General features: G+C 36.5%; 1 protein-coding gene across 1 annotated transcript in view; it reads right to left on the minus strand.

Moving 5' to 3' along the window:
- Nucleotides 1-25,461, minus strand: part of LOC121506647 (potassium channel subfamily K member 10-like) — a 43,400-nt gene that overhangs the window by 9,862 nt on the left and 8,077 nt on the right. The window contains exon 2 of the mRNA XM_041782474.1: nt 15,182-15,567. Coding sequence (XP_041638408.1) covers nt 15,182-15,567 — 386 coding nt within the window. The remainder of the gene's footprint in view (nt 1-15,181; nt 15,568-25,461) is intronic.

The raw sequence follows: 25,461 nt of genomic DNA on the forward strand, positions 1-25,461 counted from the left end.
AGGTGTTAGAATGTTAGAATAGGAGTCACAGTCAATGAGATGTTAGAATGTTACAATAGGAGTCACAGTCACTGACGTGTTAGAATGTTACAATAGGAGTCACAGTCAATGAGATGTTAGAATGTTACAATAGGAGTCACACAGTCACTGAGATGTAAGAATGTTACAATAGGAGTCACAGTCACTGAGCTGTTAGAATGTCATGATAGGAGTCACAGTCCATGAGATGTTAGAATGTTACAATAGGAGTCACAGTCACTGAGATGTTAGAATATTACAAAAGGAGTCACAGTCACTGAGATGTTAGAATGTTACAATAGGAGTCACAGTCAGTGAGATGTTAGAATATTACAATAGGAGTCACAGTCACTGAGGTGTTAGAATGTTAGAATAGGAGTCACAGTCAATGAGATGTTAGAATGTTACAATAGGAGTCACAGTCACTGAGGTTTTAGAATGTTATGATAGGAATCACAGTCACTAAGATGTTAGAATGTTACAATAGGAGTCACAGTCACTGAGATGTTAGAATGTTACAATAGGAGTCACAGTCACTGAGATGTTAGAATGTTACAATAGGAGTCACAGTCACTGAGATGTTGGAATGTTACAATAGGAGTCACAGTCACTGAGGTGTTAGAATGTTACAATAGGAGTCACATTCCCTGAGATGTTAGAATGTTATGATAGGAGTCACAGTCACTGAGATGTTAGAGAGTTATGATAGGAGTCAAAGTCACTGAGATGTTAGAATGTTATGATAGGAATCACATTCCCTGAGATGTTAGAATGTTAAGATAGGAGTCGCAGTCACTAAGATGTTAGAATGTTACAATAGGAGTCACAGTCACTGAGGTGTAAGAATGTTACAATAGGAGTCACAGTCACTGAGATGATAGAATGTCATGATAGGAATCAAATTCCCTGAGATGTTAGAATGTTATAATAGGAGTCACAGTCACTAAGATGTTAGAATGTTATGATAGGAGTCAAAGTCACTGAGATGTTAGAATGTTATGATAGGAGTCACAGTCAATGAGATGGTAGAATGTCATGACAGGAGTCACAGTCACTGAGGTGTTAGAATATAACAATAGGAGTCACAGTCACTGAGGTGTTAGAATGTTACAAAAGGCGTCACAGTCACTGAGATGTTAGAATGTTATGATAGGAGTCACAGTCACTGAGATGTTAGACGGTGACAATAGGAGTCACAGTCACTGACATTTTAGAATGTTACAATAGGAATCACATTCACTGAGATGTAAGAATGTCACAATAGGAGTCACAGTCATTAAGATGTTGGAATGTTATGATAGGAGTCACAGTCGCTAAGATGTTAGAATGTTGTGATAGGAGTCACAGTCACTGAGGTGTTAGAATGTCATGATAGGAGTCACAGTCACTGAGATGTTAGAATGTTACAATAGGAGTCACAGTCACTGAGGTGTTAGAATGTCACAATAGGAGTCACAGTCACCGAGATGTTAGAATGTTATGATAGGAGTCACAGTCACTGAGGTGTTAGAATGTTACAATAGGAGTCACATTCCCTGAGATGTTAGAATGTTATGATAGGAGTCACAGTCACTGAGATGTTAGAATGTTATGATAGGAGTCACAGTCACTGAGATATTAGAATGTTACAATAGGAGTCACAGTCACTGAGCTGTTAGAATGTTACGATAGGAGTCACATTCCCTGAGATGTTAGAATGTTTTGATAGGAGTCACAGTCACTGAGATGTTAGAATGTTATGATAGGAGTCAAAGTAACTGAGCTGTAGGAATGTTATGATAGGAATCACATTCCCTGAAATGTTACAATGTTATGATAGGAGTCACAGTCACTGAGATGTTAGAATGTTATGATAGGAGTCACAGTCACTGAGATGTTAAAATGTTATGATAGGAGTCAGCCACTGGGATGGTAGAATGATATGATAGGAGTCACAGTCACTGAGATGTTAGAATGTTATGATAGGAGTCACAGTCACTAAGATGTTAGAATGTCGTGATAGGAGTCATAGTCACTGAGGTGTTAGCATGTCATGATAGGAGTCACAGTCACTGAGATGTTAGAATGTTACAAAAGGAGTCACAGTCACTGAGGTGTTAGAATGTCATGATAGGAGTCAAATTTACTGAGATGTTAGAATGTCATGATAGAAGTCACAGTCACTGAGATGTTAGAATGTTATGATAGGAGTCAGTCACTGAGATTTTAGAATGTTACAATAGGAGTCACAGTCACTGAGGTGTTAGAATGTTACAATAGGAGTCACAGTCACTGAGATGTTAGAATGTTATGATAGGAGTCACAGTCACTGGCATGTTAGAATGTTATGATAGGAGTCACAGTCACTGAGATGTTAAAATGTTGTGATAGGAGTCACAGTCACGTAGATGTTAGAATGTTACAAAAGGAGTCACAGTCACTGAGATGTTAGAATGTTATGATAGGAATCATATTCACTGAGATGTAAGAATGTTACAATAGGAGTCACAGTCACTAAGATGTTAGAATGTTATGATAGGAGTCACAGTCGCTGACATGTTAGAATGTTATGATAGGAGTCACAGTCACTGAGGTGTTAGAATGTTATGATAGGAGTCAAAGTAACTGAGCTGTAGGAATGTTATGATAGGAATCAAATTCCCTGAAATGTTACAATGTTATGATAGGAGTCACAGTCACTAAGATGTTAGAATGTTATGATAGGAGTCACAGTCACTGAGATGTTAGAATGTTATGATAGGAGTCAGTCACTGAGATTTTAGAATGTTACAATAGGAGTCAAAGTCACTGACATGTTAGAATGTTATGACAGGAGTCACAGTCACTGAGATGTTAGAATGTTATGATAGGAGTCAGCCACTGGGATGGTAGAATGATATGATAGGAGTCACAGTCACTGAGATGTTAGAATGTTATGATAGGAGTCACAGTCACTAAGATGTTAGAATGTCGTGATAGGAGTCACAGTCACTGAGATGTTAGCATGTCATGATAGGAGTCACAGTCACTGAGATGTTAGAATGTTACAAAAGGAGTCACAGTCGATGAGGTATTAGAATGTCATGATAGGAGTCACAGTCACTGAGGTGTTAGAATGTCATGATAGAAGTCACAGTCACTAAGATGTTAGAATGTTATGATAGGAGTCACAGTCAATGAAGTGTTAGAATGTTATGATAGGAGTCACAGTCACTGAGATGTTAGAATGTTATGATAGGAGTCACAGTCACTGCGATGTTAGAATGTTATGATAGGAGTCACAGTCACTGGCATGTTAGAATGTTATGATAGGAGTCACAGTCACTGAGATGTTAAAATGTTGTGATAGGAGTCACAGTCACGTAGATGTTAGAATGTTACAAAAGGAGTCACAGTCACTGAGATGTTAGAATGTCATGATAGGAGTCACAGTCACTGAGATGTTAGAATGTTACAATAGGAGTCACAGTCACTGAGGTGTTAGAATGTCACAATAGGAGTCACAGTCACCGAGATGTTAGAATGTTAAGATAGGAGTCACAGTCACTGAGGTGTTAGAATGTTACAATAGGAGTCACATTCCCTGAGATGTTAGAATGTTATGATAGGAGTCACAGTCACTGAGATGTTAGAATGTTATGATAGGAGTCACAGTCACTGAGATATTAGAATGTTACAATAGGAGTCACAGTCACTGAGCTGTTAGAATGTTATGATAGGAGTCACAGTCACTGAGATGTTAGAATGTTATGATAGGAGTCACAGTCACTGAGATGTTAGAATGTTATGATAGGAGTCACAGTCACTGAGATGTTAGAATGTTATGATAGGAGTCACAGTCACTGAGATGTTAGAATGTTATGATAGGAGTCACAGTCACTGAGATGTTAGAATGTTATGATAGGAGTCACAGTCACTGAGATGTTAGAATGTTATGATAGGAGTCACAGTCACTGAGGTGTTAGCATGTCATGATAGGAGTCACAGTCACTGAGATGTTAGAATGTTACAAAAGGAGTCACAGTCACTGAGGTGTTAGAATGTCATGATAGGAGTCACAGTCACTGAGATTTTAGAATGTTACAATAGGAGTCACAGTCACTGAGGTGTTAGAATGTTATGATAGGAGTCACAGTCACTGAGATGTTAGAATGTTATGATAGGAGTCACAGTCACTGGCATGTTAGAATGTTATGATAGGAGTCACAGTCACTGAGATGTTAAAATGTTGTGATAGGAGTCACAGTCACGTAGATGTTAGAATGTTACAAAAGGAGTCACAGTCACTGAGATGTTAGAATGTTATGATAGGAATCATATTCACTGAGATGTAAGAATGTTACAATAGGAGTCACAGTCACTAAGATGTTAGAATGTTATGATAGGAGTCACAGTCGCTGACATGTTAGAATGTTATGATAGGAGTCACAGTCACTGAGGTGTTAGAATGTTATGATAGGAGTCAGCCACTGGGATGGTAGAATGTTATGATAGGAGTCACAGTCACTGAGATGATGGAATGTTATGATAGGAGTCACAGTCACTAAGATGTTAGAATGTCATGATAGGAGTCAAAATTACTGAGGTGTTATAATGTTACAATAGGAGTCACAGTCACTGAGGCGTTAGAATGTTATGATAGGAGTCACAGTCACTGAGATGTTAGAATGTTATGATAGGAGTCACAGTCACTGAGATGATGGAATGTTATGATAGGAGTCACAGTCACTGAGGTGTTAGAATGTTATGATAGGAGTCAGCCACTGGGATGTTAGAATGTTACGATAGGAGTCACAGTCACTAAGATGTTAGAATGTCATGATAGGAGTCAAAATTACTGAGGTGTTATAATGTTACAATAGGAGTCACAGTCACTGAGGCGTTAGAATGTTATGATAGGAGTCACAGTCACTGAGATGTTAGAATGTTATGATAGGAGTCACAGTCACTGAGATGTTAGAATGTTTTGATAGGAGTCAAAGTCACTGAGCTGTTAGAATGTTATGATAGGAATCACATTCCCTGAGACGTTAGAATGTTATGATAGGAGTCACAGTCAATGAGATGTTAGAATGTTATGATAGGAGTCACAGTCACTGAGAAGTTAGAATGTTATGATAGGAGTCACAGTCACTGAGCTGTTAAAATGTTATGATAGGAATCACATTCCCTGAGATGTTAGAATGTAATGATAGGAGTCACAGACACTAAGATGTTAGAATGTTTCAATAGGAGTCACAGTCACTAAGATGATGGAATGTTATGATAGGAGTCACAGTCACTGAGATGTTAGAATGTTATGATAGGAGTCACAGTCACTGAGATGTTAGAATGTTACAATAGGAGTCACAGTCACTGAGGTGTTAGAATGTCATGATAGGAGTCACAGTCACTGAGGTGTTAAAATGTCATGATAGGAGTCACAGTCACTGAGATGTTAAAATGTTGTGATAGGAGTCACAGTCACGTAGATGTTAGAATGTTACAAAAGGAGTCACAGTCACTGAGATGTTAGAATGTTATGATAGGAATCATATTCACTGAGATGTAAGAATGTTACAATAGGAGTCACAGTCACTAAGATGTTAGAATGTTATGATAGGAGTCACAGTCGCTGACATGTTAGAATGTTATGATAGGAGTCACAGTCACTGAGGTGTTAGAATGTTATGATAGGAGTCAAAGTAACTGAGCTGTAGGAATGTTATGATAGGAATCAAATTCCCTGAAATGTTACAATGTTATGATAGGAGTCACAGTCACTAAGATGTTAGAATGTTATGATAGGAGTCACAGTCACTGAGATGTTAGAATGTTATGATAGGAGTCAGTCACTGAGATTTTAGAATGTTACAATAGGAGTCAAAGTCACTGACATGTTAGAATGTTATGACAGGAGTCACAGTCACTGAGATGTTAGAATGTTATGATAGGAGTCAGCCACTGGGATGGTAGAATGATATGATAGGAGTCACAGTCACTGAGATGTTAGAATGTTATGATAGGAGTCACAGTCACTAAGATGTTAGAATGTCGTGATAGGAGTCACAGTCACTGAGATGTTAGCATGTCTTGATAGGAGTCACAGTCACTGAGATGTTAGAATGTTACAAAAGGAGTCACAGTCACTGAGGTGTTAGAATGTCATGATAGGAGTCAAATTTACTGAGGTGTTAGAATGTCATGATAGAAGTCACAGTCACTGAGATGTTAGAATGTTATGATAGGAGTCAGTCACTGAGATTTTAGAATGTTACAATAGGAGTCACAGTCACTGAGGTGTTAGAATGTTACAATAGGAGTCACAGTCACTGAGATGTTAGAATGTTATGATAGGAGTCACAGTCACTGGCATGTTAGAATGTTATGATAGGAGTCACAGTCACTGAGATGTTAAAATGTTGTGATAGGAGTCACAGTCACGTAGATGTTAGAATGTTACAAAAGGAGTCACAGTCACTGAGATGTTAGAATGTCATGATAGGAGTCACAGTCACTGAGATGTTAGAATGTTACAATAGGAGTCACAGTCACTGAGGTGTTAGAATGTCACAATAGGAGTCACAGTCACCGAGATGTTAGAATGTTAAGATAGGAGTCACAGTCACTGAGGTGTTAGAATGTTACAATAGGAGTCACAGTCACTGAGATGTTAGAATGTTATGATAGGAGTCACAGTCACTGAGATGTTAGAATGTTATGATAGGAGTCACAGTCACTGAGATATTAGAATGTTACAATAGGAGTCACAGTCACTGAGCTGTTAGAATGTTACGATAGGAGTCACATTCCCTGAGATGTTAGAATGTTATGATAGGAGTCACAGTCACTGAGATGTTAGAATGTTATGATAGGAGTCAAAGTAACTGAGCTGTAGGAATGTTATGATAGGAATCACATTCCCTGAAATGTTAGAATGTTATGATAGGAGTCACAGTCACTGAGATGTTAGAATGTTATGATAGGAATCACATTCCCTGAAATGTTACAATGTTATGATAGGAGTCACAGTCACTGAGGTGTTAGCATGTCATGATAGGAGTCACAGTCACTGAGATGTTAGAATGTTACAAAAGGAGTCACAGTCACTGAGGTGTTAGAATGTCATGATAGGAGTCAAATTTACTGAGATGTTAGAATGTCATGATAGAAGTCACAGTCACTGAGATGTTAGAATGTTATGATAGGAGTCAGTCACTGAGATTTTAGAATGTTACAATAGGAGTCACAGTCACTGAGGTGTTAGAATGTTATGATAGGAGTCACAGTCACTGAGATGTTAGAATGTTATGATAGGAGTCACAGTCACTGGCATGTTAGAATGTTATGATAGGAGTCACAGTCACTGAGATGTTAAAATGTTGTGATAGGAGTCACAGTCACGTAGATGTTAGAATGTTACAAAAGGAGTCACAGTCACTGAGATGTTAGAATGTTATGATAGGAATCATATTCACTGAGATGTAAGAATGTTACAATAGGAGTCACAGTCACTAAGATGTTAGAATGTTATGATAGGAGTCACAGTCGCTGACATGTTAGAATGTTATGATAGGAGTCACAGTCACTGAGGTGTTAGAATGTTATGATAGGAGTCAAAGTAACTGAGCTGTAGGAATGTTATGATAGGAGTCACAGTCACTGAGATGTTAGAATGTTATGATAGGAGTCACAGTCACTAAGATGTTAGAATGTTATGATAGGAGTCACAGTCACTGAGATGTTAGAATGTTATGATAGGAGTCAGTCACTGAGATTTTAGAATGTTACAATAGGAGTCAAAGTCACTGACATGTTAGAATGTTATGACAGGAGTCACAGTCACTGAGATGTTAGAATGTTATGATAGGAGTCAGCCACTGGGATGGTAGAATGATATGATAGGAGTCACAGTCACTGAGATGTTAGAATGTTATGATAGGAGTCACAGTCACTAAGATGTTAGAATGTCGTGATAGGAGTCACAGTCACTGAGATGTTAGCATGTCATGATAGGAGTCACAGTCACTGAGATGTTAGAATGTTACAAAAGGAGTCACAGTCGATGAGGTATTAGAATGTCATGATAGGAGTCAAATTTACTGAGGTGTTAGAATGTCATGATAGAAGTCACAGTCACTGAGATGTTAGAATGTTATGATAGGAGTCAGTCACTGAGATTTTAGAATATTACAATAGGAGTCACAGTCACTGAGGTGTTAGAATGTTACAATAGGAGTCACAGTCACTGAGATGTTAGAATGTTATGATAGGAGTCACAGTCACTGGCATGTTAGAATGTTATGATAGGAGTCACAGTCACTGAGATGTTAAAATGTTGTGATAGGAGTCACAGTCACGTAGATGTTAGAATGTTACAAAAGGAGTCACAGTCACTGAGATGTTAGAATGTTATGATAGGAATCATATTCACTGAGATGTAAGAATGTTACAATAGGAGTCACAGTCACTAAGATGTTAGAATGTTATGATAGGAGTCACAGTCGCTGACATGTCAGAATGTTATGATAGGAGTCACAGTCACTGAGGTGTTAGAATGTTATGATAGGAATCATATTCACTGAGATGAAAGAATGTTACAATAGGAGTCACAGTCACTAAGATGTTAGAATGTTATGATAGGAGTCACAGTCGCTGACATGTTAGAATGTTATGATAGGAGTCACAGTCACTGAGGTGTTAGAATGTTATGATAGGAGTCAGCCACTGGGATGGTAGAATGTTATGATAGGAGTCACAGTCACTGAGATGATGGAATGTTATGATAGGAGTCACAGTCACTGAGGTGTTAGAATGTTATGATAGGAGTCAGCCACTGGGATGTTAGAATGTTACGATAGGAGTCACAGTCACTAAGATGTTAGAATGTCATGATAGGAGTCAAAATTACTGAGGTGTTATAATGTTACAATAGGAGTCACAGTCACTGAGGCGTTAGAATGTTATGATAGGAGTCACAGTCACTGAGATGTTAGAATGTTATGATAGGAGTCACAGTCACTGAGATGATGGAATGTTATGATAGGAGTCACAGTCACTGAGGTGTTAGAATGTTATGATAGGAGTCAGCCACTGGGATGTTAGAATGTTACGATAGGAGTCACAGTCACTAAGATGTTAGAATGTCATGATAGGAGTCACAGTCACTTAGGTGTTAGAATGTTATGATAGGAGTCACAGTCACTTAGATGTTAGAATGTTATGATAGGAGTCACAGTCACTGAGATGTTAGAATGTTATGATAGGAGTCACAGTCACTGAGATGTTAGAATGTTTTGATAGGAGTCAAAGTCACTGAGCTGTTAGAATGTTATGATAGGAATCACATTCCCTGAGACGTTAGAATGTTATGATAGGAGTCACAGTCAATGAGATGTTAGAATGTTATGATAGGAGTCACAGTCACTGAGAAGTTAGAATGTTATGATAGGAGTCACAGTCACTGAGCTGTTAAAATGTTATGATAGGAATCACATTCCCTGAGATGTTAGAATGTAATGATAGGAGTCACAGACACTAAGATGTTAGAATGTTTCAATAGGAGTCACAGTCACTAAGATGATGGAATGTTATGATAGGAGTCACAGTCACTGAGATGTTAGAATGTTATGATAGGAGTCACAGTCACTGAGATGTTAGAATGTTACAATAGGAGTCACAGTCACTGAGGTGTTAGAATGTCATGATAGGAGTCACAGTCACTGAGGTGTTAAAATGTCATGATAGGAGTCACAGTCACTAAGATGTTAGAATGTTATGATAGGAGTCACAGTCAATGAAGTGTTAGAATGTTATGATAGGAGTCACAGTCACTGAGATGTTAGAATGTTATGATAGGAGTCACAGTCACTAAGATGTTAGAATGTTGTGATAGGAGTCACAGTCACTGAGGTGTTAGAATGTCATGATAGGAGTCACAGTCACTGAGATGTTAGAATGTTACAATAGGAGTCACAGTCACTGAGGTGTTAGAATGTCACAATAGGAGTCACAGTCACCGAGATGTTAGAATGTTAAGATAGGAGTCACAGTCACTGAGGTGTTAGAATGTTACAATAGGAGTCACATTCCCTGAGATGTTAGAATGTTATGATAGGAGTCACAGTCACTGAGATGTTAGAATGTTATGATAGGAGTCACAGTCACTGAGATATTAGAATGTTACAATAGGAGTCACAGTCACTGAGCTGTTAGAATGTTACGATAGGAGTCACATTCCCTGAGATGTTAGAATGTTATGATAGGAGTCACAGTCACTGAGATGTTAGAATGTTATGATAGGAGTCAAAGTAACTGAGCTGTAGGAATGTTATGATAGGAATCACATTCCCTGAAATGTTACAATGTAATGATAGGAGTCACAGTCACTAACATGTTAGAATGTTATGATAGGAGTCACAGTCACTGAGATGTTAAAATGTTATGATAGGAGTCAGCCACTGGGATGGTAGAATGATATGATAGGAGTCACAGTCACTGAGATGTTAGAATGTTATGATAGGAGTCACAGTCACTAAGATGTTAGAATGTCGTGATAGGAGTCACAGTCACTGAGGTGTTAGCATGTCATGATAGGAGTCACAGTCACTGAGATGTTAGAATGTTACAAAAGGAGTCACAGTCACTGAGGTGTAATTTACTGAGATGTTAGAATGTCATGATAGAAGTCACAGTCACTGAGATGTTAGAATGTTATGATAGGAGTCAGTCACTGAGATTGTAGAATGTTACAATAGGAGTCAAGGTCACTGAGGTGTTAGAATGTTACAATAGGAGTCACAGTCACTGAGATGTTAGAATGTTATGATAGGAGTCACAGTCACTGGCATGTTAGAATGTTATGATAGGAGTCACAGTCACTGAGATGTTAAAATGTTGTGATAGGAGTCACAGTCACTGAGATGTTAGAATGTTATGATAGGAGTCACAGTCACTGAGATGTTAGAATGTTATGATAGGAATCATATTCACTGAGATGTAAGAATGTTACAATAGGAGTCACAGTCACTAAGATGTTAGAATGTTATGATAGGAGTCACAGTCGCTGACATGTTAGAATGTTATGATAGGAGTCACAGTCACTGAGGTGTTAGAATGTTATGATAGGAGTCAAAGTAACTGAGCTGTAGGAATGTTATGATAGGAATCACATTCCCTGAAATGTTACAATGTTATGATAGGAGTCACAGTCACTAAGATGTTAGAATGTTATGATAGGAGTCACAGTCACTGAGATGTTAGAATGTTATGATAGGAGTCAGTCACTGAGATTTTAGAATGTTACAATAGGAGTCAAAGTCACTGACATGTTAGAATGTTATGACAGGAGTCACAGTCACTGAGATGTTAGAATGTTATGATAGGAGTCAGCCACTGGGATGGTAGAATGATATGATAGGAGTCACAGTCACTGAGATGTTAGAATGTTATGATAGGAGTCACAGTCACTAAGATGTTAGAATGTCGTGATAGGAGTCATAGTCACTGAGGTGTTAGCATGTCATGATAGGAGTCACAGTCACTGAGATGTTAGAATGTTACAAAAGGAGTCACAGTCACTGAGGTGTTAGAATGTCATGATAGGAGTCAAATTTACTGAGGTGTTAGAATGTCATGATAGAAGTCACAGTCACTGAGATGTTAGAATGTTATGATAGGAGTCAGTCACTGAGATTTTAGAATATTACAATAGGAGTCACAGTCACTGAGGTGTTAGAATGTTATGATAGGAGTCACAGTCACTGAGATGTTAGAATGTTATGATAGGAGTCACAGTCACTGGCATGTTAGAATGTTATGATAGGAGTCACAGTCACTGAGATGTTAAAATGTTGTGATAGGAGTCACAGTCACATAGATGTTAGAATGTTACAAAAGGAGTCACAGTCACTGAGATGTTAGAATGTTATGATAGGAATCATATTCACTGAGATGTAAGAATGTTACAATAGGAGTCACAGTCACTAAGATGTTAGAATGTTATGATAGGAGTCACAGTCGCTGACATGTCAGAATGTTATGATAGGAGTCACAGTCACTGAGGTGTTAGAATGTTATGATAGGAATCATATTCACTGAGATGAAAGAATGTTACAATAGGAGTCACAGTCACTAAGATGTTAGAATGTTATGATAGGAGTCACAGTCGCTGACATGTTAGAATGTTATGATAGGAGTCACAGTCACTGAGGTGTTAGAATGTTATGATAGGAGTCAGCCACTGGGATGGTAGAATGTTATGATAGGAGTCACAGTCACTGAGATGATGGAATGTTATGATAGGAGTCACAGTCACTGAGGTGTTAGAATGTTATGATAGGAGTCAGCCACTGGGATGTTAGAATGTTACGATAGGAGTCACAGTCACTAAGATGTTAGAATGTCATGATAGGAGTCAAAATTACTGAGGTGTTATAATGTTACAATAGGAGTCACAGTCACTGAGGCGTTAGAATGTTATGATAGGAGTCACAGTCACTGAGATGTTAGAATGTTATGATAGGAGTCACAGTCACTGAGATGTTAGAATGTTTTGATAGGAGTCAAAGTCACTGAGCTGTTAGAATGTTATGATAGGAATCACATTCCCTGAGACGTTAGAATGTTATGATAGGAGTCACAGTCACTGAGAAGTTAGAATGTTATGATAGGAGTCACAGTCACTGAGCTGTTAAAATGTTATGATAGGAATCACATTCCCTGAGATGTTAGAATGTAATGATAGGAGTCACAGACACTAAGATGTTAGAATGTTTCAATAGGAGTCACAGTCACTAAGATGATGGAATGTTATGATAGGAGTCACAGTCACTGAGATGTTAGAATGTTATGATAGGAGTCACAGTCACTGAGATGTTAGAATGTTACAATAGGAGTCACAGTCACTGAGATGTTAGAATGTCATGATAGGAGTCACAGTCACTGAGGTGTTAAAATGTCATGATAGGAGTCACAGTCACTGAGATGTTAGAATGTTATGATAGGAGTCACAGTCACTGAGATGTTAGAATGTTATGATAGGAGTCACAGTCACTGCGATGTTAGAATGTTATGATAGGAGTCAAAGTCACTGAGCTTTTAGAATGTTATGATAGGAATCACATTCCCTGAGACGTTAGAATGTTATGATAGGAGTCACAGTCACTGAGATGTTAGAATGTTATGATAGGAGTCACAGTCACTGCGATGTTAGAATGTTATGATAGGAGTCAAAGTCACTGAGCTTTTAGAATGTTATGATAGGAATCACATTCCCTGAGACGTTAGAATGTTATGATAGGAGTCACATTCCCTGAGATGTTAGAATGTAATGATAGGAGTCACAGTCACTAAGATGTTAGAATGTTTCAATAGGAGTCACAGTCACTGAGATGATGGAATGTTATGATAGGAGTCACAGTCACTGAGATGTTAGAATGTTACAATAGGAGTCACAGTCACTGAGGTGTTAGAATGTCATGATAGGAGTCACAGTCCCTGAGCTGTAGGAATGTTATGATAGGAATCACATTCCCTGAGATGTTAGAATGTTATGATAGGAGTCACAGTCACTAAGATGTTAGAATGTAATGATAGGAGTCACAGTCACTAAGATGTTAGAATGTTTCAATAGGAGTCACAGTCACTGAGATGATGGAATGTTATGATAGGAGTCACAGTCACTGAGATGTTAGAATGTTATGATAGGAGTCACAGTCACTGCGATGTTAGAATGTTACAATAGGAGTCACAGTCACTGAGATGTTAGAATGTCATGATAGGAGTCACAGTCACTGAGGTGTTAGAATGTTATGATAGGAGTCACAGTCACTGAGATGTTAGAATGTTATGATAGGAGTCACAGTCACTGAGATGTTAGAACGTTACAATAGGAGTCACAGTCACTGAGATGTTAGAATGTTATGATAGGAGTCACAGTCACTGAGATGTTAGAATGTTATGATAGGAGTCACAGTCACTGAGGTGTTAGAATGTTATGATAGGAGTCACAGTCAATGAGGTGTTAGAATGTTATGATAGGAGTCACAGTCAATGAGGTGTTAGAATGTTATGATAGGAGTCACAGTCACTGAGATGTTAGAATGTTATGATAGGAGTCACAGTCACTGAGATGTTAGAATGTTATGATAGGAGTCACAGTCACTGATGTGTTAGAATGTTATGATAGGAGTCACAGTCAATGAGGTGTTAGAATGTTATGATAGGAGTCACAGTCAATGAGGTGTTAGAATGTTATGATAGGAGTCACAGTCACTGAGGTGTTAGAATGTTATGATAGGAGTCACAGTCAATGAGGTGTTAGAATGTTATGATAGGAGTCACAGTCACTGAGATGTTAGAACGTTACAATAGGAGTCACAGTCACTGAGATGTTAGAATGTTATGATAGGAGTCACAGTCACTGAGATGTTAGAATGTGATGAAGCTGCTGATGTCCTGGGCTTGTGGCCACAGAGACAGCTGTCTGTGCTTGAGTTCCTGTTCTTGTGTGGGTGTGATGGTGGCAGATGGAGACTCAGTGCAGTCAGCTTCCTGTGGAGGTATTGCTCACTGAGTTCCTGAAAGTCAAACACAAGGTCAGGACTGAAACTTTAAACCCCAGCCAGCCTGTAGAGTTAGAAAGTCAACACTAAACCATGTACAACACGTGACAATCCCGTTATATCCGAACTGTTTCAGACCTCAGAACCCTAAACCCTCTAGTGAATGTCTGAGGATTTCTCACATACACCAGACATCACACTTTAAATTCTGATCCATCCTCAAACTGACAAACCAACCAATGAATCACGTTTAAATTCACCCACGGGTAGTAACAGGTACTGGTTCTAGTGATAACCATGGTTAAATTCACCTACGGGTAGTAACGGTTACTGGTTCTAGTAACAACCACGGTTCGGTTACATTTGCCTTTGTCTGTTGTTTACCTTATGATTCAGTGACTGTTCCTGATAGTGTTTGTCTTTTTTTCTCTTTAACTAACCGTAAACCTTTCAGAAGAGGAGTAAGGATGTTCCACTTGGCCTCTTCAAGGGCACTCAAAGACAGATAATGGTTCATTCCCTGAGTGTTATTCCAGTTTGGCAGTCAGTGGACAGTGAGTGAGTGAGTGCCTTAGATCGATCGATAGCTCAGATGTCAGTAGACCACCCCTCTCTTGGGGCCAGTATTGAGCAGGTCTTACCTTTATGAGTGCCTCCAGCTCATCTGGTGACACACACGGGTGTTTTTGGAGGAAGGCAGCCTTCTCTGCTGTGATGGTGATCTTTTGGTTGTTTTCAAACGGCTGCTCCAGTGCCCGAAACACCAGTCCCCCTCCCATTAAGTACAGCACCACAACCACGAACACCGCCAGCACCGTCTTCAGCTTCATCATGGTGAAGGGTGCTGAGCCGTCAGCCACCGCCTCCATGCTGGCCACCACACTAGGTGGGCGCGAAGAGACAGATAGCCGTGGCACGGCACATCCCATTGGGTTCTGCATGGTGGCCACGCTGGCCTGGACCAGACTGGACTGAAGCATGCCAGGCTGTACCTTCTTAGGGGGCAACAGATTGGTCTGGACCGCCACTGAAAATAAGAAGAGAGAGGCAAAACCTAAGGAGGACAGAAAGACACAGAAGACACTGAAACTGAACTTTTTTGGTGCCTGTGAGCTGCAGCAGATCTGCTTGGTTTAATATTCAGCCCAGTGCTGCAGCAGTTCATCTTCTAGCAGCTTCAACAGCTCTTTAAAGGTGTTCTTCAGCTGAGGATTTTCCTGTTTTTAATCCACTTATAAAATCATTCTGCTGTAATCTTCTGCTCATATATGAGTTCAGTCTGCTATCACAGGTTTGTTTTAGGGGGAGAGGAGGGTTGGAACAGCTGCTGTTACATGTGGTAACTCTTTTAATAACATGACACATGAAGAAAAAACGGCAAAGAGAACCAAAAAGTAGAGAGAGCTCAGCAGGAGGACAGGGAGAGCAGAACCAGAGCAAGGAACCATGAGGGGCTAGGACTCCAGATCACCAGGTCAGGCTGTCGTTCTGCTGCTAGTGGCTCTGATACCAGCATTAGTCTTGGTGAAGCTCCAGCTGTTTGTGTCAGCTGTGGTAGCCTCTCTGCATCACTCTGTTTACACTCCAACTACCAGTAAGTCTAAAGCACTCTGACCTAGTGAAACATGCAAACTAATCAGAAGCCCTTATCGCACTAAAAGCATTGTTTACTCTATCTCTTTAGGTTCATGACAGCTGTAAGAGCTTTAATGATTGACACAGCGTTCAGCTGCACGTTCTCTAAACCTCAAAACAGTTCACAAAAAACTGCAGAAAACTACAGAGGTCAAATTTAGAAAAAAACAACCCCATAGACATGATTTAGGCTGAATCCAAGCCTGGCCAGGACCATGACCGATCATGATATAAAGTTTTATTTTAAAGTCCTAAACTCTGCAAGGCAACGAATCTTCTGAATACAAAACTATTAAAACCTCCAGGTTCTCATTTAAGAAAGATGGACTTGTTGGAGTTATTGTTGCGTAACATCAGGTGACATGGGTGGACCTAAAGCAACCAAAACTTAGACAGCAGCCAGGGGCCTCAGGACACAAGGGGTCTCACGTAATGGTCAAAAGAGGTTTAATCCAATGTAAGGTATATGTGGAGGATGACCAATGTTAATGGTGTGACATAAGCTGAAAAGAAATGAACACAGCAATTCTGATAACATTCAGAACCAAAACATCAGGTGATGACATATGCCTCTAAGAGTGAAAGAGATCAGTCTATATCAGCTGTAAATATCAGTCTATATCAGCTGTAAATATCAGTCTATATCAGCTGTAAATATCAGTCTATATCAGCTGTAAATATCAGTCTATATCAGCTGTAAATATCAGTCTATATCAGCTGTAAATATCAGTCTATATAAGCTGTAAATATCAGTCTATATCAGCTGTAAATATCAGTCCATATCAGCTGTAAATATCATTCTATATCAGCTGTAAATATCAGTCTATATCAGCTGTAAATATCAGTCTATATCAGCTGTAAATATCAGTGTATATCAGCTGTTAATATCAGTGTATATCAACTGCAAATATCAGTCTATATCAGCTGTAAATATCAGTCTTTATCAGCTGTAAATATCAGTCTATATCAGCTGTAAATATCAGTCTTTATCAGCTGTCAATATCAGTGTATATCAGCTGTAAATATCAGTCTTTATCAGCTGTAAATATCAGTCTATATCAGCTGTAAATATCAGTCTTTATCAGCTGTCAATATCACTGTATATCAGCTGTAAATATCAGTCTTTATCAGCTGTAAATATCAGTCTATTTCAGCTGTACATATCAGTCTATATCAGCTGTAAATATCAGTGTGTAACAGCTGTAAATATAAGTCTATATCAGCTGTAAATATCAGTCAATATCAGCTGTAAATATCAGTCTATATCAGCTGTAAATATCAGTCTTTATCAGCTGTAAATATCAGTGTATATCAACTGTAAATATCAGTGAAAATCAGCTGTAAATATCAGTCTATATCAGCTGTAAATATCAGTGTATATCAACTGTAAATATCAGTCTATATAAGCTGTAAATATCAGTGTATATCAGCTGTTAATATCAGTGTATATCAACTGTAAATATCAGTCTATATCACCTGTAAATATCAGTGTATATCAGCTGTTAATATCAGTGTATATCAACTGCAAATATCAGTCTATATCAGCTGTAAATATCAGTCTTTATCAGCTGTAAATATCAGTCTATATCAGCTGTAAATATCAGTCTTTATCAGCTGTCAATATCAGTGTATATCAGCTGTAAATATCAGTCTTTATCAGCTGTAAATATCAGTCTATATCAGCTGTACATATCAGTCTATATCAGCTGTAAATATCAGTGTGTAACAGCTGTAAATATCAGTCTATATCAGCTGTAAATATCAGTCAATATCAGCTGTAAATATCAGTCTATATCAGCTGCAAATATCAGTCTATATCAGCTGTAAATATCAGTCTTTATCAGCTGTAAATATCAGTCTGTATCAGCTGTAAATATCAGTCTTTATCAGCTGTCAATATCAGTGTATATCAGCTGTAAATATCAGTCTTTATCAGCTGTAAATATCAGTCTATATCAGCTGTACATATCAGTCTATATCAGCTGTAAATATCAGTGTGTAACAGCTGTAAATATCAGTGTATATCAGCTGTAAATATCAGTCTATATCAGCTGTAAATATCAGTCTTTATCAGCTGTAAATATCAGTCTATATCAGCTGTAAATATCAGTCTATATCAGCTGTAAATATCAGTCTATATCAGCTGTAAATATCAGTCTATATCAGCTGTAAATATCAGTGTATATCAGCTGTACATATCAGTGTATATCAGCTGTAAATATCAGTGTATATCAGCTGTCAATATCAGTGTATATCAGCTGTAAATATCAGTCTTTATCAGCTGTAAATATCAGTCTATATCAGCTGTAAATATCAGTCTTTATCAGCTGTCAATATCACTGTATATCAGCTGTAAATATCAGTCTATATCAGCTGTAAATATCAGTCTATTTCAGCTGTACATATCAGTCTATATCAGCTGTAAATATCAGTGTGTAACAGCTGTAAATATAAGTCTATATCAGCTGTAAATATCAGTGTATATCAGCTGTAAATATCAGTCTATATCAGCTGTAAATATCAGTCTTTATCAGCTGTAAATATCAGTGTATATCAACTGTAAATATCAGTGAAAATCAGCTGTAAATATCAGTCTATATCAGCTGTAAATATCAGTGTATATCAACTGTAAATATCAGTCTATATAAGCTGTAAATATCAGTGTATATCAGCTGTTAATATCAGTGTATATCAACTGTAAATATCAGTCTATATCACCTGTAAATATCAGTGTATATCAGCTGTTAATATCAGTGTATATCAACTGCAAATATCAGTCTATATCAGCTGTAAATATCAGTCTTTATCAGCTGTAAATATCAGTCTATATCAGCTGTAAATATCAGTCTTTATCAGCTGTCAATATCAGTGTATATCAGCTGTAAATATCAGTCTTTATCAGCTGTAAATATCAGTCTATATCAGCTGTACATATCAGTCTATATCAGCTGTAAATATCAGTGTGTAACAGCTGTAAATATCAGTCTATATCAGCTGTAAATATCAGTCAATATCAGCTGTAAATATCAGTCTATATCAGCTGCAAATATCAGTCTATATCAGCTGTAAATATCAGTCTTTATCAGCTGTAAATATCAGTGTATATCAGCTGTAAATATCAGTCTTTATCAGCTGTCAATATCAGTGTATATCAGCTGTAAATATCAGTCTTTATCAGCTGTAAATATCAGTCTATATCAGCTGTACATATCAGTCTATATCAGCTGTAAATATCAGTGTGTAACAGCTGTAAATATCAGTGTATATCAGCTGTAAATATCAGTCTATATCAGCTGTAAATATCAGTCTATATAAGCTGTAAATATCAGTGTATATCAGCTGTTAATATCAGTGTATATCAACTGTAAATATCAGTCTATATCACCTGTAAATATCAGTGTATATCAGCTGTTAATATCAGTGTATATCAACTGCAAATATCAGTCTATATCAGCTGTAAATATCAGTCTTTATCAGCTGTAAATATCAGTCTATATCAGCTGTAAATATCAGTCTTTATCAGCTGTCAATATCAGTGTATATCAGCTGTAAATATCAGTCTTTATCAGCTGTAAATATCAGTCTATATCAGCTGTACATATCAGTCTATATCAGCTGTAAATATCAGTGTGTAACAGCTGTAAATATCAGTCTATATCAGCTGTAAATATCAGTCTATATCAGCTGTAAATATCAGTCTATATCAGCTGTAAATATCAGTCTATATCAGCTGTAAATATCAGTCTATATCAGCTGTAAATATCAGTGTATATCAACTGCAAATATCAGTCTATATCAGCTGTAAATATCAGTCTTTATCAGCTGTGAATATCAGTCTATATCAGCTGTAAATATCAGGATATATCAGCTGTAAATATCATCTATGTCAGCTGTAAATATCAGTGAAAATCAGCTGTAAATGAAAGTCTTTATCAACTGTGAATATCAGTCTTTATCAGCTGTAAATATCAGTGTATATCAGCTGTACATATCAGTCTATATCAGCTGTAAATATCATCTATGTCAGCTGTAAATATCAGTGTATATCAGCTGTACATATCAGTCTATATCAGCTGTAAATATCATCTATATCAGCTGTACATATCAGTCTATATCAGCTGTAAATATCAGTCTATATCAGATTTAAATATCAGTCTATATCAGCTGTTAATATAAAGTCTATGTCAGCTGTAAATATCAGTCTATATTAGCTGTAAATATCAGTCAATATCAGCTGTAAATATCAGTGTATATCAGCTGTAAATATCAGTCTATATCAGCTGTAAATATCAGTCTTTATCAGCTGTCAATATCAGTGTATATCAGCTGTAAATATCAGTCTATATCAGCTGTAAATATCAGTCAATATCAGCTGTAAATATCAGTCTATATCAGCTGTAACTATCAGTCTATATCAGCTGTAAATATCAGTGTATATCAGCTGTAAATATCAGTCTATATCAGCTGTAAATATCAGTCTATATCAGCTGTACATATCAGTCTATATCAGCTGTAAATATCAGTGTATATCAGCTGTACATATCAGTGTATATCAGCTGTAAATATCAGTGAAAATAAGCTGTAAATATCAGTGTATATCAGCTGTAAATATCAGCTCATATCAGCTGTAAATATCAGTCTATATCAGCTGTAAATATCAGTGTATATCAGCTGTAAATATCAGTGTATATCAGCTGTACATATCAGTCTATATCAGCTGTAAATATCAGTGAAAATCAGCTGTAAATATCAGTGTATATCAGCTGTAAATATCAGCTCATATCAGCTGTAAATATCAGTCTATATCAGCTGTAAATATCAGTGTATATCAGCTGTAAATATCAGTGTATATCAGCTGTACATATCAGTCTATATCAGCTGTAAATATCAGTGAAAATCAGCTGTAAATATCAGTCAATATCAGCTGTAAATATCAGTCTATATCAGCTGTAAATATCAGTCTATATCAGCTGTAAATATCAGTCTTTATCAGCTGTAAATATCAGTCTGTATCAGCTGTAAATATCAGTCTTTATCAGCTGTCAATATCAGTGTATATCAGCTGTAAATATCAGTCTTTATCAGCTGTAAATATCAGTCTATATCAGCTGTACATATCAGTCTATATCAGCTGTAAATATCAGTGTGTAACAGCTGTAAATATCAGTCTATATCAGCTGCAAATATCAGTCTATATCAGCTGTAAATATCAGTCTTTATCAGCTGTAAATATCAGTGAAAATCAGCTGTAAATATCAGTCAATATCAGCTGTAAATATCAGTCTATATCAGCTGTAACTATCAGTGTTTATCAGCTGTAAATATCAGTCTATATCAGCTGTAAATATCAGTCTTCATCAGCTGTAAATATCAGTGAAAATCAGCTGTACATATCAGTGTATATCAGCTGTAAATATCAGTCTATATCAGCTGTACATATCAGTGTATATCAGCTGTAAATATCAGTGTATATCAGCTGTACATATCAGTCTATATCAGCTGTAAATATCAGTCTATATCAGCTGTACATATCAGTGTATATCAGCTGTAAATATCAGTGTATATCAGCTGTAAATATCAGTGTATATCAGCTGTAAATATCAGTGTATATCAGCTGTAAATATGTCTTTATCAGCTGTAAATATCATCTATGTCAGCTGTAAATATGATCTATGTCAACTGTAAATATCAGTCTATATCAGCTGTAAATAACAGTATATATCACCTGTAAATATCATCTATGTCAGCTGTAAATATCAGTCTATATCAGCTGTAAATATCAGTCTATATCAGCTGTAAATATCAGTCAATATCAGCTGTAAATATCAGTCTTTATCAGCTGTAAATATCAGTCTATATCAGCTGTAAATATCAGTCTTTATCAGATGTAAATATCAGTCTATATCAGCTGTAAATGACATGCTTTATCAGCTGTAAATATCAGTGAAAATCAGCTGTAAATATCAGTGTATATCAGCTGTAAATATCAGTCTATATCAGCTGTCAATATCAGTCTATATCAGCTGTAAATGACAGTCTATATCAGCTGTACATATCAGTCTTCATCAGCTGTAAATATCGGTGAAAATCAGCTGTAAATATCAGTGTATATCAGCTGTAAATATCAGTCTTTATCAGCTGTAAATATGTCTTTATCAGCTGTAAATATCAGTGTATATCAGCTGTACATATCAGTCTATATCAGCTGTAAATATCATCTATGTCAGCTGTAAATATCAGTCTATATCAGCTGTAAATATCAGTCTATATCAGCTGTAAATAACAGTCAATATCAGCTGTAAATATCAGTCTATATCAGCTGTACATATCAGTCTTTATCAGCTGTAAATATCATCTATGTCAGCTGTAAATATCAGTCTATATCAGCTGTAAATATCAGTCTATATCAGCTGTAAATATCAGTCTTCATCAGCTGTAAATATCAGTGAAAATCAGCTGTAAATATCGGTGTATATCAGCTGTAAATATCAGTCTATATCAGCTGTCAATATCAGTCTATATCAGCTGTAAATGACAGTCTTTATCAGCTGTACATATCAGTCTTCATCAGCTGTAAATATCAGTGAAAATCAGCTGTAAATATCAGTGTATATCAGCTGTAAATATCAGTGTATATCAGCTGTAAATATGTCTTTATCAGCTGTAAATATCAGTGTATATCAGCTGTACATATCAGTCTATATCAGCTTTAAATATCATCTATGTCAGCTGTAAATATCAGTCTATATCAGCTGTAAATATCAGTCTATATCAGCTGTACATATGTCTTTATCAGCTGTAAATATCATCTATGTCAGCTGTAAATATCAGTGTATATCAGCTGTAAATATGTCTATCAGCTGTAAATATCAGTGTATATCAGCTGTAAATATCAGTGTATATCAGCTGTAAATATGTCTTTATCAGCTGTAAATATCATCTATGTCAGCTGTAAATATCAGTCTATATCAGCTGTAAATATCAGTCTATATCAGATTTAAATATCAGTCTATATCAGCTGTTAATATAAGTCTATGTCAGCTGTAAATATCAGTCTATATCAGCTGTAAATATAAGTCTATGTCAGCTGTAAATATCAGTCTATATCAGCTGTAAATATCAGTCAATATCAGCTGTAAATATCAGTGTATATCAGCTGTAACTATCAGTGTATATCAGCTGTAAATATCAGTCTATATCAGCTGTAAATATCAGTCTTTATCAGCTGTCAATATCAGTGTATATCAGCTGTAAATATCAGTCTATATCAGCTGTAAATATCAGTCAATATCAGCTGTAAATATCAGTCTATATCAGCTGTAACTATCAGTGTTTATCAGCTGTAAATATCAGTGTATATCAGCTGTAAATATCAGTCTATATCAGCTGTAAATATCAGTGTATAACAGCTGCAAATATCAGTCAATATCAGCTGTAAATATCAGTCTATATCAGCTGTACATATCAGTCTATATCAGCTGTAAATATCAGTGTATATCAGCTGTACATATCAGTCTATATCAGCTGTAAATATCAGTGAAAATCAGCTGTAAATATCAGTGTATATCAGCTGTAAATATCAGTGTATATCAGCTGTAAATATCAGTCTATATCAGCTGTAAATATCAGTGAAAATCAGCTGTAAATATCAGTGTATATCAGCTGTAAATATCAGTCTATATCAGCTGTAAATATCAGTGAAAATCAGCTGTAAATATCAGTGTATATCAGCTGTAAATATCAGTCTATATCAGCTGTAAATATCAGTGAAAATCAGCTGTAAATATCAGTGTATATCAGCTGTAAATATCAGTCTATATCAGCTGTAAATATCAGTGAAAATCAGCTGTAAATATCAGTGTATATCAGCTGTAAATATCAGCTCATATCAGCTGTAAATATTAGTCTATATCAGCTGTAAATATCAGTGTATATCAGCTGTAAATATCAGTGTATATCAGCTGTACATATCAGTCTATATCAGCTGTAAATATCAGTCTTTATCAGCTGTAAATATCAGTGTATATCAGCTGTAAATATCAGTCTATATCAGCTGTAAATATCAGTCTATATCAGCTGTACATATCAGTCTTCATCAGCTGTAAATATCAGTGAAAATCAGCTGTAAATATCAGTGTATATCAGCTGTAAATATCAGTGAAAATCAGCTGTAAATATCAGTCTATATCAGCTGTAAATATCAGTCTATATCAGCTGTACATATCAGTCTTCATCAGCTGTAAATATCAGTGAAAATCAGCTGTAAATATCAGTGTATATCAGCTGTAAATATCAGTCTATATCAGCTGTAAATATCAGTCTATATCAGCTGTACATATCAGTCTTCATCAGCTGTAAATATCAGTGAAAATCAGCTGTAAATATCAGTCTATATCAGCTGTAAATATCAGTGAAAATCAGCTGTAAATATCAGTCTATATTAGCTGTAAATATCAGTCTATATCAGCTGTACATATCAGTCTTCATCAGCTGTAAATATCAGTGAAAATCAGCTGTAAATATCAGTGTATATCAGCTGTAAATATCAGTGTATATCAGCTGTAAATATGTCTTTATCAGCTGTAAATATCAGTCTATATCAGCTGTAAATATCAGTGTATATCAGCTGTAAATATGTCTTTATCAGCTGTACATATCAGTCTATATCAGCTGTAAATATCAGTCTTTATCAGCTGTAAATATCAGTCTTTATCAGCTGTACATATCAGTCTATATCAGCTGTAAATATCAGTCTATATCAGCTGTACATATCAGTCTATATCAGCTGTAAATATCAGTCTATATCAGCTGTAAATATCAGTGAAAATCAGCTGTACATATCAGTGTATATCAGCTGTAAATATCAGTCAATATCAGCTGTACATATCAGTGTATATCAGCTGTAAATATCAGTGTATATCAGCTGTAAATATCAGTGTATATCAGCTGTAAATATCAGTGTATATCAGCTGTACATATCAGTGTATATCAGCTGTAAATATCAGTCTATATCAGCTGTAAATATCAGTGTATATCAGCTGTACATATCAGTCTATATCAGCTGTAAATATCAGTCTATATCAGCTGTAAATATCAGTCTTTATCAGCTGTACATATCAGTCTATATCAGCTGTAAATATCAGTCTATATCAGCTGTAAATATCAGTCTATATCAGCTGTACATATCAGTCTATATCAGCTGTAAATATCAGTCTATATCAGCTGTAAATATCAGTGAAAATCAGCTGTAAATATCAGTGTATATCAGCTGTAAATATCAGTCTAT

This window comes from Cheilinus undulatus, unplaced genomic scaffold, assembly GCF_018320785.1.
Source record: "Cheilinus undulatus unplaced genomic scaffold, ASM1832078v1 Contig3, whole genome shotgun sequence".
Classification (NCBI taxonomy): Eukaryota; Metazoa; Chordata; class Actinopteri; order Labriformes; family Labridae; genus Cheilinus; species Cheilinus undulatus.